General features: G+C 37.6%; 2 protein-coding genes across 6 annotated transcripts in view; one reads left to right on the top strand and one right to left on the bottom strand.

The window, feature by feature from the left end:
• LOC140141319 (rab-like protein 3) overlaps window positions 1-2,326 on the bottom strand; it is a 33,369-nt gene extending 31,043 nt beyond the window's left edge. For all 4 annotated transcript variants that reach the window (XM_072163153.1, XM_072163152.1, XM_072163155.1 and 1 more), the window contains exon 1: window positions 2,253-2,326. In XM_072163153.1, coding sequence (XP_072019254.1) covers window positions 2,253-2,304 — 52 coding nt within the window. In that variant the 5' untranslated portion in view covers window positions 2,305-2,326. The remainder of the gene's footprint in view (window positions 1-2,252) is intronic.
• A 1,628-nt stretch (window positions 2,327-3,954) lies between these two features.
• The window catches only part of LOC140141318 (uncharacterized), a 41,476-nt gene continuing 29,620 nt past the window's right edge, over window positions 3,955-15,810 (top strand). The window contains exon 1 of one of the 2 annotated variants that reach the window (XM_072163151.1): window positions 3,955-4,177. In XM_072163151.1, coding sequence (XP_072019252.1) covers window positions 4,102-4,177 — 76 coding nt within the window. In that variant the 5' untranslated portion in view covers window positions 3,955-4,101. The remainder of the gene's footprint in view (window positions 4,178-15,810) is intronic. The other variant, XM_072163150.1, reaches the window with a different exon arrangement.

The raw sequence follows: 15,810 nt of genomic DNA, 5'->3' as shown, positions 1-15,810 counted from the left end.
TTTACTTGATAATAAAGCCCTGTGTAAATCTGTGCCATTTTGTGCCACTGTCACTGAAAACACCATTTTTGGAGAAAATGATGAATAAAACCAAAATTAATCTTTTTCAGATGCTCTAGTTTGCATTGACAACAAATTCAATGCTTTAGGAACCAGAATGCAACATTGACTTCACTTTTGAATATTTTTAAGCCTGGCCGCATGCTTTAAAGGGCATTTCGTGATCCACAGCCTCATCCCCCACTTTTCTCAAAAAAAGTTGAGATTTTATATCACTGGAATACTCTGGCTACATAATGTCTATGTACAAAATATTTCTTGCAGATTAATTCGTTTAGCAAAGATATCGCTAAATTTGCACTTCGTTCTGGTGCACCAGAACGAAATTACAACGTATTAATTGTCTATGGAGCAGTGTAATACACATGTCATAATCATGCATAACTCGCAAATGCAAAATCGGAATCAACTGAAATTTTGGGAATATGCTTTTTTCGTGGATATGTACTGAAAAATGTAATAAAAAGAGGATGCTAGAATCACAAAATACTCCTTTACGTTAATTTCTTGCTCCCCCTCCCCATTACGGGTCCTCCAGCTTCCCCGGGCTCATAATTATTGCAAAACCCTTTAAATCTCCGGCCCTGATACCAAAGTATTTATGATCACTCCCTTTTACCAATTCAGTCATATTATCATCAGAAATAAGCTATTATTCAATATTGCAGGATGACCCAAGGCCATTCTCTTCTGACATAGTTGCAGAATTTTGCTCCCGATGGATGACATGTCATCAACACAAACGTCATCTTCAAAATCACAACAAGCACAAACTTAAAAATTACACAGTCATATTATTTGATATCTTATATTACAATATATGTACAATAGCTGTCATGCGAGACACAACTTATCCAGGCAGTAGATGACTGGGCATATACCCTCAACATACGTGGCCAGTCGGATGTCCTTTTCCTAGACTTCAGCAAGGCATTCGACAAAGTGCCCCATGAATATCTCCTTCACAAGCTGCTCTACTATGGTGTGACTGGGAAAACAAATGGCTGGATTAAGAGCTTCCTGACAGGCAGGTCACAGTGCGTTGTGGTAGATGGAGAAGAGTCGGACTGGTGCCCAGTGGTATCTGGAGTCCCCCAGGGATCAGTATTGGGGCCAGTTTTGTTCCTTCTATTCATCAATGATATCGCCGATAATGTAACATCTAATATCAGGCTCTTCGCTGATGATAGCGTGATCTATCGAACAATCAAGACACCACAGGATCAGATTCTCCTTCATCAGGACTTGCTCACTGTGTTCTCCTGGGCCAAGACTTGGGGCATGAGTTTCAACGTCAAAAAGTGCGTCCATCTCACAATTACCAACAAGCGCCAACCTCTTGAACATGCCTATACCATTGATGAGGATGTTATCCCCAAGGAAAATTCCACCAAGTACTTGGGCGTCACCATTACATCAACCCTGTCGTGGACCAAGCACATAGAAACCATCAGAGCTAAAGCTTCTAGGACGCTGGGATTGATACGAAGAAATCTTGGGCCGTGTAGCGTCTCTGTCAAGGAGCGGCGTACCAGAGCCTTGTTAGACCACAACTCGAATATGCATCTACAGTGTGGAACCCTTACACCAAGAGTGACAAGACCAAGGTGGAGAGTGTGCAACGGCAAGCAGCTCGATTTGCAGTACGAGACTACAGAAGAACATCAAGTGTCTCTGCAATGCTGAACACACTCCAATGGGACACACTGGAGGACAGAAGACTCCTTGCCCAAGCGACCATGTTTCATAAGATCTTCAATGGCGCTGTCAACATCACCATACCCCAGCATTTCAAACCAAACCAGAGGCCAGCTAGAGGTCTGCATCATCTCCGTTTTCACCAGGTCATCACAAATCTCAACTCATACAAATACTCCTTTTACCCCCGGGTGATACTCATCTGGAATGTCCTACCATTGGAAGCAGTTACAGCAACAACACACCAGGGCTTCAGTTCGGCAGCTTTACCAGCCATCCGAAGACTGCAGCCTCCTGCTTCCATTAACAGGTGGTAAATCCCACATCAAGTTTTTAGCAGCACCCTATGTTTTTCATCAGCCTTTGTTGTTCACCGTTTTTGTATATAAGTTGCACTTGGACCGCACTGCACCATTCAACATCCGGGACAGCAAGATTTGCTTTTAAGGATGATAATGAATCAAGAATCAAGAAACTATGTCTAATAGGTTTACCAGAATCGCCTACAACGAGAATTCGAACTTTTTCTAGATCCATCGAAGCCATTTTATTTACCAATAAATTTACTAAAATTATAATGGATACATTTTGTGGAGGTGACGTGTGATTGGCGACCCGATTTAGGAGGGGGGGGGGAAGGTACGCTATAAAAAAATAAGAGAGAGGGATGGTATGAAAGGGAATTTCCCAGATGGGAATTTATTATATATATTTGATTGTTTGAACCATTTGTTTTTGCCTGGGGTTGTTTGTTGGTGTGTTTGTACTTTGTAGGCCTATTGGGGATAAATAGGCCTAAATATTCCGGGCCTGTTTGTTTGATTGATTGATTGATTGCTTGCGATATTTGTGATCTTTTGTGGTTGGGGTTTCTCTCGGTGTTTATAAGCCTTTGATTTATTGGGATTTTAAATTGTTTGTTTGTTTGTTTGGTTGTTTGGACCTAGGCCTACTGACATGATATAGGCCTACTGATGATGATATGATGATGATGATGATGCGGATGATGATGGGTCCAGCTCATAGTACAGTGCAATTGTATTTCATTCATTCATTCATTCATTCATTTATTTAATCCATTTCACCCCTTTTCACTGATTTCATTTTAATATGAAATTAAGTTTATTCATTCATTACATTCACTGAATGTGTGCTTATTGCATTTCATTGATCCATTAATGATTTGATGCATTTAATTCATTAATTCATTTTCTCATTTCACTCCTTTACTTATATGTTGTTCATTTTATTCATTTCAAATTTCTTCATTTCATTTCATTTCATTTCATTTCATTTCATTTCATTTCATTTCATTTCATTTCATTTCATTTCATTTCATTTCATTTCATTTTATTCGTTTCATTTCATTCATTTCGTTCATTTAATTTCACTCCTTCACTTCATTTTATTAATTTCTTTCATTTCAATTAATTTCATTTCACTGTTTCATCATTTCATTTCCATTTCCATTTCATTTCATTCCAGGATTTCATTTCATTTCATTTCATTTCATTTCATTTCATTTCATTTCATTTCATTTCATTTCATTTCATTTCAATAATTTTTGCTCCATTCTCAATTTTAAACTGCATTTCATCAATTTGATGCATTTTATTCATTTCACGTAGGCTTCATTTCATTTCATTTCATTTCATTTCATTTCATTTCATTTCATTTCATTTCATTTCATTTCATTTCATTTCATTTCATTCGTTTCATTTCATTCATTTCGTTCATTTAATTTCACTCCTTCACTTCATTTTATTAATTTCTTTCATTTCAATTAATTTCATTTCACTGTTTCATCATTTCATTTCCATTTCCATTTCCATTTCATTTCATTCCCGGGATTTCATTTCATTTCATTTCATTTCATTTCATTTCATTTCATTTCATTTCATTTCATTTCATTTCATTTCATTTCAATAATTTTTGCTCCATTCTCAATTTTAAACTGCATTTCATCAATTTGATGCATTTTATTCATTTCACTTAGGCTTAGGCCCATCGTTTTTGTTTTTCCATGATTTTATTCATTTCACTCATTTTCGTCCATTTCATTCAATTCATTTCATTCCATTCGTTCACTTCATTCACTTCATTCATTCCATTCATTGACAGTGTTCACTATAAAACCAGCAGATGACAAGGAATCAATCTGGCAACACCGCCCATTACGAAATCCGGAAGTAAACATTGTCGTCGTCATCTGATCAGCGACACGAGACACTGCCTGATTGATCATCCAGTTTCTGTATACTTGCGTGATATTTGGATCATTCTGACACGTAATACCATTTACTTACAACAATTTTGCAGCTAAGGAATAAATTAACAGGCATCATGAAGTTAGAGTGTGTTTGTAGACAAACTGTCATCGCTGTATTTGTGGTCTTTTCAGCCACATTAATCTTCACAGGTAAGCTTAAAAAAATAATGAAATGTACAGCGATATACCTGATCTCATGTACCAATACCTTGTGTATTGGTACATGATTCGGCGGGTATACTTCAGCAATAGCGAATAAGTGGTCGTTTTTACTCTTTTCAAAACGTCACATGTACACCAAATACAGCCCCCGAAATGGTCTACTTTTAGCGTGCCTTAAGGCTTAACTCCGAAGCAGTTTAGTCAAAGTTAAAAATGCGATCCCCAACCCTTTGGACGAATTTGCAGTATTTTCCGCTAGCTCCGTGTTGGAAAATGTCCGGTACTTGCCCGGTACAAACATAGAAATGGCCACATTTGCTTCAGTCCTGGTATGAATATTTCTTCCGTAATTCATAGGTCAAAAGGTCACACTGTGGCTAGCAGCAAAAAATTTCGCTCCGTCCATCGGTGGACAATTTTATCCAAATTTAGTTATTTATTTTCATCTTTCACGCGAGTTTTATCAACAATTCAGTTATTTTAACTATCTAGCATTCCGTGTTTCGTGATTTTTCGTCATTCTCGCATTTTTGGAAGATATATCTTCAGTTGAAAATTTTGATGTTCCGCGTCTGGAGAATTGCTAGCGGCCATATTGCCTTTGGCTATATCCTGAATACATCTTGGACCCACCCAGCGACTTTTTCAGCGTGGATATTACTTGTACTTTCGGTGTTTTTTATCAAACAGTGGCGCAGTTTTTAACTCTTTGAAATAAATTTGCAGTCTTTTATGAAATACCTTGTGTCTTCAGTGCGCATTTTAACATTTTGAAATAATTTTCCATGATTTTGATGTGTAAATTTTAATGACGCTTAATAAGGGTGTCGCCATCTTGCCACATCTTATCAGCCATCTCGTTACATTACTTCTCTGAATTACTCAACCGCATAGTGCAATAATGGGATTTATGAATGCATCACCATACTGTTCTTTGTTTCCTCGTTGTTTATCATGTTTTGGAGGATCCTAAACACGCCTGTAGAGTTGGATTTGCCTGACTACCATTGCGAGCATTGGTCGTCGACATTGACTAACGGTACAGATTTGGTCATTCGGGATTTATGGGTGAGTTCGTTCCATATTTCTTCTCAGTCACCATCTAGTACTCTTGTTAAAAAAGCATTTGCTGTCAAAAACCTGAACTTAAAAACTCAGTTATGCCTGCTCATTCTGCTTTGTGGAGACATAGAAAAAACCGGGCCCTACTTATGTGCCTAAGTACCCCTGTGCTATATGTACAAAAGCAGCAAAATGGGGCCAACAAGCCATTGAATGTGACAATTGTCAGGAGTGGTTCCATCGCGAATGTATCGGTTTGAGTGAGGATATTTACAATGTTTTGGCTCAACATGATTCATATTCATGGATTTGCTGCTCATGTGGAATTCCGCATTTTGAACAGTACACTTTTGGAAATTCTAGCATTGACCTTTCAAACAGTTTTGATCCACTATCAAATTTGGACTCGGAAAGCGACCTGTTAACTAGTCTTGATTGCCAAAATTCAAGCGTCAGCAGTATTGACTCTCTACCAAGCTCATCAAACCTTTGTGATAGCTTGCCTGCTCATTGTTCTAGCCCAAAGCCTGCAAAAAAGGCAAAGCAAAAAACTAGCCCAAGCATAAGCCGCTTAAGATTTTGAATGTAAACTGTCAAAGTGTTAAAGGTAAAGCAGCTAGTTTTCATTTGCTTCTGGAATCAGAGGATCCAGATGTCATTGTTGGGACTGAATCGTGGCTACATGATGGAATTTCATCGGGTGAAATTTTTCCGCCTCATTACCAAGTTTTCCGCAAGGATCATAAACTGATCCACACGGGGAGTGTTTTTAGCCATCAAAAATACTCTTATTGCTTCTGAAGAAAAGACTTAGCTACTCAGACTGAATCAATCTGGGCAAGCATCCACGTTAAGGGTGTCAGCCCAGTGTATATCGGGCTTTTACAGATCTCAAGCGACAAATGAAGATTATATCAAACAATTAGACATTGCTCTTAGCAAAATTCCTAAACAAGCGTCAATATGGTTGCTGGGAGACTTTAACCTGCCAGATGTAGACTGGGAAAAGTTTGCTTTTAAAAGTGGTGGCAGGTATCCAGCCCCTAGCAAGGCTATGATTGACATTGCAATGGACCATAACTTATTCCAAAAAGTCGACAAGCCAACAAGGGAAAAAAGTATTTTGGACTTGTGCTTTACAAACAGCCCATCGTTTGTCAAGAATGTTAGTGTTCAAGCAGGCATCAGCGATCACGATGTTGTTGTTATTGATGCTCATGCGCCCAGCTAAACGCAAAATCTTCTTGTATAAAAAGGCAAATTACCAAAATATCTCTGATGATGTTAGTGCTTTTGATCAGAAGTTATCGCCAGACTTTATCAGAAATCATAGTGTGGATGAAATCTGGTCGCTCTTCAGAGATACACTTTTGGCTTCAATGGACAAACATATCCCTTCTAAAATGAGTACCTCAAGGTTCAATTTGCCTTGGGTAAACCGCAACATTAAGAAAGACATTACAAGAAAAAGCGTTATTATAAACAAGCCAGGAAGAGTGGGACTTCCAAAAGTTGGGAGAAATTCAGAACTCAGCGTAGAAACACTGATAGGAAGATTCGTGAGGGCCTACAGAAATGATGTGAGAGATACGGTTGGGGGTAGCCTGAAAGAAAACAATACAAAGCCTTTCTGGAATTTCCTGAAAACCAAGAAACAGGAAGTGTTTGGTGTTTCCACCCTGAAGACAGCTGATGGAAAGTTTGCTTCATCGACAACAGAAAAGGCAAATGCACTTAACGATCAATTTTGCTCGGTATTTACAAAGGAGGACCACAGAAATGCCCCTAGTCATAAGACTCATGATATAACAGACATATCCGGCATCACTATAACCACTCCTGGTGTCGAAAAGCTGCTGAAAGAGATCAAGCCAAACAAAGCTGCGGGCCCAGATGAAATACCCGGCAGAGTTCTACGCGAATGTGCAGCGAGCGTGGCTCCTGTTTTAAGCAAGATCTTTAATAAGTCTCTGTCTTCCGGTGAGCTCCCAAGAGATTGGCTGAATGCAAAGCGTGGTGCCACTTTTCAAGAAGGAGATCGTTCAGACCCGGCGAACTATCGTCCTGTATCCCTTACATCTATCTCGTGTAAACTACTGGAGCACATTATCCACCATCACATAATGAATCATCTAGATTATCATAACATTCTGTATGACAAGCAGCATGGCTTCAGAAAAGGACTCTCTTGTGAAACCCAACTTGCAGGTTTAATTGATGATCTTGCAAAAATTGTGGACTCTAAAGGCCAAGCTGACTTAATAATAATGGATTTCAGTAAGGCCTTTGACACCGTGCCGCATATAAGCGCCTGCTTCTTAAACTTCACAATGTTGGGATACGAAATAATATCCTCACCTGGATTGAGAGCTTTCTGACTAAAAGACATCAAAAAGTTGTTCTGGAGGGGGCATCGTCATCAGAAGCCACAGTGACATCTGGTGTGCCCCAAGGGACGGTTCTCGGGCCATTGCTGTTTTTAATATACATTAACGATTTGCCAAATAACATCAAGTCCAGAGTTAGGTTGTTTGCTGACGACTGTATAGTATATAGAGAGATTAAGTCATCAAGCGACCAGCTTCAGCTTCAGGCAGACATAAATGAAGTCTCTGATTGGGAGAAAACATGGCAGATGAGCTTTAATAAAAACAAATGTTTTTCGATGGGAGTTACGCATAAAAGGAAACCTGAAATCCAAGCGTACAACATGGGCGACACTCCATTGGAGGACGTCAAAAGTTATCCTAGAGATATCTAAAGACTTGAACTGGGGTTCTCATATAAACAAGATCAGTAACAAAGCAAATAGAATGCTGGGATTGCTACGGAGAAATATATTCAGCTGCCCTGCAGATGTTAAATCAATTGCCTATAAGGCACTTGTTCGACCCAGGTTGGAGTACTGTAATACTATCTGGGACCCACACCACAAAACTCACAAATATAATGTCGAGAAAATTCAAAGAAGAGCAGCGCGTTTCGTCTCAAGAGACTACAGCAGAGAAACAAGTGCATCTGCTTTGGTTCAAGACCTAGGATGGGACACTCTGGAAGTTTGTCGCACTAAAGCCAGGCTAGCCCTGATTTACAAGGAGTCACGGGGACTGTTACCCAGTAACATAGAACAATTTATTCATAAAAACACTAACCACTCTCGCCCGTATGCATGGACAATATTCATATAAGACACCCAGTTTCAACAAGGATTGTTTAAAATATTCACTCTATCCAAGAACTTTACCTGAATGGACTCTTTTGCCTGCGCAAATAAAGTTGGCACCCAGCGTGGACAGTTTTAAAACTGCTTTAGATACTTTGGACATAAATAATTTAGTCATCCGCGCACACTTCAGGATTTAATTTGCTGCTACCCACATGACCAGACCTGTACCGAGATAACCCTACAGGGTGATGAGTACAGTACTTAAGCAGAAGCAGAAGCAGAAGCAATGGTTCCAACGTGGGCATCACGATGATAGTCTCCTACACAACCAGATTGTGTCGGCCTGACGCTCGTCGATCCTATTAGTGAGGACAGCGTGAGCTCTTACCTGCGTAAAAGTCTGTTCGACAAAGGCAATAAGGATGATTGACAGCGCCGTTCATTGGGCGGAGCCATTACGGCATGACAGCAGACAGGTTGCGCTGTTCTCTGACCTTGACTGTTCGTCACGTAGACATACCGTGACCTGGGTACACGCGATACAAAGCTGGGGGATGCGACTGCGGCCGCCATTTTGACACGCTGTATCTACTCTTCAGAAAAATTACTTTTGGTGACGTTTTATATCAAACAATTTTCGATAACGGATTTCTACTAGGATTTCAATTTTTTATTAATGAAGGTGCATGTAGTTTTGAGGAATAACACGGGATGTTTCGAGTTTTATTTCAACTGGTGGTGTAGGAAGGTGAGTGAATTCGTGAATGAGGCCGAGGATTGAGGTTTCGTTGCTTCAGCGATCCGATAGTAGGATCTGAAACGTGAGGCTAAAATGTCTAATGACGCCATGTTTACATGAAAACATTAGCTGTTGCGAGGTCAGTGTCGTTGAATTCGTTACCTAAATTCCTTTTAGGATATTCTGATTTCACTTATGATGTGTACGAAAATTCACCATATAAACTCAAAAGTGTGAATGCAAGCTGTTATTGCTGACAATAGAAACATTGTTGCAAAGTCATTAAAAACAGGTATGTATTACAGACGTTCTTTGGCCGAAACGAGATACAGGCCAGTTAGGCAGTCTAGCTCAGCGATCCTTCATGCAGTTTCTGTAGCCTTGCACCTGAGTGAAGTCCACGAATTTGCTCACCGATTCGCTTTAAAAGCATGAAACAGTGTAAAGCAATGGAAGTTTAGAAGTACAATGTATTAAAACACAGTCGATCACTAATTGAGTCATTCCATGCTCATGATGCTGTCATGTGACATTGTCGTTGATGATGATCAATTTAAATTGGGTCATGCTTTAATGTTCAGACTTTAATTTGTCAAGCTCAAGCTATATTTGTCAAGCATTTGCTTGCGCGATAATTGCGCCATTATTTTGCGTGGCTTTTCACTCGGCGTGAATGCAGTGACAGTGTCCAGCATGTCTAAGCTTGCACGAGACTAGCGGGCGAGACATTGGAATATATTATAAATTGTTTTGTTGGAAAGGCAATCGATCATTCTTTGATTCTGGGTTTGGAGAAGGCAGACAGTGGCGTGCGCAAAGGAGGGGAGCAGGGGGCACTTTTGTTGGTCATTCGGGGGAAATCAGTCATTTCCCACAAAATGACTGATTTCGCCCGCACCTTCCGACTCCATTCGGGGGAACTGAACAACCTTTCAATGTGCTGCATACGCCACTGAAGGCAGACATGTATTTTATGGACTGAATGTTGATGACTTATTCATGCATATATTTATATTAAATAAATGCTGATATAATATTATTATGAAGATAATCTGGAATTCTCTACAATCAGTATGATGTATTCATTCTAACGTGTGTCTTGACTCTCGGGCAAGGAAAGTTGATTTTGAGTTTTTTTACCCGCCCTCACTTCATTTTCTGACCCTCACTTGAATTCATTATTGTGATTTTCCAAAAAATACCGATTAATAACTGGTTATATTTGCAAAAAAAATGATGAATATCCATTTATTTTTTGTGGAAAAATCAAAATCAAAACATACATTTTGTTGTCAACTTTGCAGACTCTTTTTAATATACTTTTGAATCTCATTTGGGCTAAACATCTATCTTCAAGTGTGTGAGTGGCAAATAACAACACATTTTACATGCGTGTTGGTCATATGAAAGGCAGAAAAATAATGAATAATATTAATGAAAAAGTTACCTCACTTGTTTTCAGAAATTATGTGACGGAAACTAAAATTGACTGTTATAGTGGCCTTACTGGGTTAATTTTGATATAAACTTATGTGAAAGGATAGTACCTGATCTTCTCATAAATCTTCTCACCAATCAATAAACCCCGAATTGAAGACATCACACATGCCAACTTTATACATTTTGTAGAGCGGGCCTAGCCCTAGCATGCTAAGTGCGGGTGAACACCATATACCGGTACCTCATGGAATGTTTTTCTTAGTTTGGGTATTTATAGATATATCAATGAGAAATGAAAAACCTGAAAATTTGAGCCTCTAACCAGGGACCGCGCTAATCTAATAAAGGTGGCACAGTTGTGTTTGACCAAACACAAATATCTATGCCCATGACCCACCTATCCCTTTCCCGTGTCCACAAACGAAAAGCGCCCAATTGGGCACCATATCCAACAGTTGGTGATCACCCTTGTTATAAGCAGGGACAGGCGATTTGCGCGGAAAAAAATAGCAAATTGCGCGGAATTGCGCGGAACTCTTTTTTCAGTGCAAATCATGTATCCTTGCCCATAGGAAATAAAATTGCCAATTGCGCGGAATTGCGCGGAAAAAAAGTTCCGCGCAAATCGCCTGTCCCTGGTTATAAGCTAAAGTATTATCCTCATAGCACCTAAAATAAAAAAGTTGGTGACCACCATGTGGAAGCCCTTGCTTATAAGCTTTAAAAGGCATTAGACCTGGGATTGGGTGATAAAAATGTCATTTTCTGAGGTTTTTGTATGAAATTCCCCAAACCTTCAGCTTTCTTTTACTTTTTATTTGATCAAAAGTGAACATTCTGTTCAAATTTTACAAATGAAAAACTGTCAACAAAAAATGCGAAAATAATCCATAATGAGCGTTATCCCATTTTTAAAAATGGGATAACGCTCATTATGGATTATTTTCGCATTACATGCATTCTATTTCTTATGTATTGTATTGTTTTCAAGCAGTGAAATTTTAGAAATCATTGAATACAAATTAATTACGGATCCAAAATGCACCAGTTAACCAAACATATTGTTGCATTGAATATCAAAATGTAATTACAACAGTAAAAATAATCATTCTAATTATCAAAACTATGTTAATTAGCTAATTAATATTCATTATTGATTTTGTAAACTTTAAAGTCAATTTTCTCATATTTCATATTTTCACCAATATTGGAATTGCAAAAAAAATGTGGAAGCAAAACTACACCCCCTACTGGCCTGAAATTTGGAATGAATATGCTTTAATTCCTGATCTGTGCATTGAGCCTACTTTTGAAAATGTTAATTGCATACTTCAATGTGAAATGTCTGCCATACAAAAGTTGCCCATGACGAAAATTTTCACATGACATGATTCTTGGACACACTTGATAACCTTACCCCCCTAAGTCTGTACAAATAGGCTCAATGCACAGATCTTGTTGAGAGCTTTAATTTGATACCTTAGGCCGTGTAAAATTAATATTTTGGTTCTCGTTCCTCCCCCGCCTCAATTTCTGGGATTTGTCAGATTTTTTTTTTTATTATAGATTTTTCAATTTTTAAGACTTTGGAATGATTTATGAAATCTTCATACATATAAATAAGTTTATTAGAGAACAAGCATCACTTCCAAGTCTTTTGTGTGGTTCTCTAGGGGTTTATCCTCAGAATCTCACATTTGAAAAAAAAAAAGGGCCTCATCGTTTCCTCGAGCACTGTTGGAGAAGACCGCAAACTACTGACAATGCTAATTTTACATTGAAAAAAAAAAAAAAAAAAAAAAAAAAACCTCCCTCCCTCATCAATTCATGAAAATCCTCTGGACGAGAACCAAAACATTAATTTTATACGGCCTTAATGAGGTTCATACGATGTTTAGTTCTTGCTCCACATTTTTTGGCGTTTCTCGGTTTTCAAGCTAATTAATTATGCAAATTAGCTAATTAATATTCATAAAACTATGCACAAATGTATTTCTCCATGTGGTCATCATAATATGTATAACCTAACAATGATATGATCTTTAGTTACCAAAATAAGTCAATCCCAGGTCTAATACCTTAATTGATTAGTATTATCCTCATAGCACCTAAAATAAAATCCAAAAGTTAGTGACCATCATGTGGAAGCCCTTGTTAGGCTAATGAAAGTCAATTCCCAGTTTCCTGTTACCCTATTCCGCTCAAAACAATTTGCTGGCCAAATATTACATTATTTGGAATAAAATGTTGATTTCTAACAAACTTTTTACATACGGTATACAAATAAATAATTGTGGTTTTAAATATATCATAAATCTCTTTCTGTTGATTTTCAGGGATTTTCTTTGCAGTAGGAGCATGGTATATGGTTTTAAAATAATGAATTAACAATGAATACCTACTCAATTCTCTGTCCCACACCTTTTGATCTGCTCTGATATCATCCCATAAAAAAATATTGTGCAACTTTTGATATTTGTACAATCACCTTCATGTGGTTGTAAACTACGTAAACTACAAACAGTGATTTATCACATGTATTGGTAGTTATTGGTTTACACCTGTAACAGATGCAATAATTGAAACTCTAAAAGTGTCTGACATCCCCTGCTGATCATAATCAGCAGTTTTTCTTAGTTGTAGGGGTAGAGGATGTGGTAAATAATGATTCTAGTGATTACAAAAATTGCACATTTCTTTTTTAATTTAAAATAAAAACAAATTCAAATCTTTTCTCAATCTGTTGCAAAATGTCTGTAAAGATGATCTAAGCATTAATACCTGTTTTGATATGGTCTTTCATCAACAATAAGCTCTAAATAAATTTAACAATGTTTCTCTTATCTATGGAAAAGAAAAAATTGAAAGAGTTGAAAGGTTTAAATATTTAGGAGTTACCTTTGATTCCAATCTATCATGGAATGAACATGTTAATTATTTATCTTCTAACATATCCAAACGCATCTAGTCATTCGTAGAGTAAAGCAATACCTTCCATGGAAAACTGTCAAAATGCTTTCGCAAGCCCTCTTCTTTCCTCATTTTGACTACTGCAGTTCTGTTTGGTCCAATTTCAGTGCCTGTCACAATAATGAGCTCCAGATTTTGCACAATAGGCTGGCTCGTGTTTTGCTCTCTGCAGATATCAGAACTTCAGTGGACAATATGATATAAAGACCTGGACTGAGTTAAACTTGGCTGTAGATGGGAGCATCAATTACTTATTTTAACTTTTAAATGTCTCACACACATTGCTCCTGAGTATCTTTCTTCAAATTTTATTTTCACTCATTCTACTCATTCCAAATGCACAAGGGGTCAAGCGCTTAAAACAGTTTGGTTGTTCCAATATATGGAAAACCTCTTCTGGAAAGAAAACTTTCCTTTATAGATCTTCAGTTGCTTGGAACAAGCTTCCTCCCAATCTTCGTGTCAATTTCAATTCAATGAGTTTGGGTGAATTTAAAAATGCTATTGATCTGTATTCTGTAAGTTTTGTATAATAATTTGAGTTATATACATTTTTGCATTTTGTTTTGTATCATGCTTAATTCCTTCATTTTGTTAAATATATATTTCTTATTATCTTATTATCATGTTTATGTATATATAAAATCAGGTCTTCCAGGGAGACCAGTACATTTGTATTGATGGAATTACAATAGCCATGTAAATCAAAGTTTTGACAATAATGAAATTTTCCAAAATAATGAATAATGAAATCATGACCTCATATTTCACTGAAAAAATTTCATTTCATTAGCCTAATGGAGGTTATAAGTAAGTTAGCTGCCACCGATGGCGCCTTATAGGAGATTATCGTTCATTATATTAGCCTGAGAAGATATTCTATGGCTGCATAAATTTCCACAAGATGACATACGTGAAAAAAAAAATCTTTAATATCTAGCCAAGCACATGGTGCATCTTTAATTACTGGAATTCATCAGCTTATTTTATAAAAAATACTGTAGACTACCAGTATCACGCTGTATAAATGTCAGTAATTCCGTAAGGAATTAGTCACATTTACAAGGAACATTTACATGTTCTTTTTGCATGAATGCTTGAAAGGGATGATATTTTATGTTACATAAAAGTTTTTAAAAATTAATTTTCCAACTATATCTGGTCACCTTCCTTTAAACTGACATTTCATTGTAGCAGTCTTTACAGGCATGTAACAGTAAAATACAATGGGCCCGCATCGTACACTTAACACTCTGTAGTTCACCATTAGGCCTAATAATGAACCAGGAAACTGAAACCTGATTTAGTTTAAATTTATATTTTTTTAAAGTTGAAAGTAAACAGTAATTAAGATCAAATTATGCTTTAAAATTATAAACATACACACATGTCGTGATAATTCTTATCACAGATACCAGTACTCAGTGTGTTGAGTACCGGTATCTGTACGGTACTCGTACATGTAATTATGAATAACAATAAAATGGAGGCTGTACAGAAATCATCAAGCAATTGGGTCTAAAGTCGTGTTCACACAGTCAGATTTAAGTCACTTACTACCTGTAATTACCGGTTTTAAGTCGCTTATTACTGGTAATAACTTACTTATGTCCGACCGTGTGAACACAACTAAATACACTCTAGCGCAATAATATTTTATTCTCAAAATATTCCATACAATAAACACAGCTACCTGGGAATATCCATTGTCATTGCATGTGATAATGCTGAATTTAACATAATGACCTTGATGGATGAATGCATGCATAGAATTTTGCTGTTGCTCTACAATAAATAGTTTAATTTCAATTTTAAAGGGGCACTCCGAGATCACTAGCCTGAATTTACCTGTAGATAATTAATTTGTGGTGACACTGTTCAAAATGTCTTGATTGCTTCTGTACGCAGCCCGGGTATGCATTTTATCTACATGGGGGCTGGGCCGCTGGGGGTTGAAAGTGCACCCATCAATATATTCAGTGTTCAATAAATCCATGTTTACCCTATAGGTACCAGCTAGTCCTTCAAGAATGACTCTCAGCTGACAGAAGAACTATATATCGAGGCGAAGCTCGGCCTTCGGCCTCGCTACTCGGCTTTGCTGGGGTTTTGAAGCTTTTGCCCAAGTTAGGTTACAATCGGTCAAATAATGAAGTCCCAGCTAGAGCCAATTACATGTATGTCATGGTTGACAGAAGAATGAAGAAGAAGCAGAAACTGCCCAAAAACAAAAGTCCAGCTGTC

Source organism: Amphiura filiformis, chromosome 19 (genome assembly GCF_039555335.1).
Source record: "Amphiura filiformis chromosome 19, Afil_fr2py, whole genome shotgun sequence".
Classification (NCBI taxonomy): Eukaryota; Metazoa; Echinodermata; class Ophiuroidea; order Amphilepidida; family Amphiuridae; genus Amphiura; species Amphiura filiformis.
The sequence above is the reverse complement of the archived record's forward strand: the minus strand, read 5'-3'. Positions and strand labels throughout refer to the sequence as shown.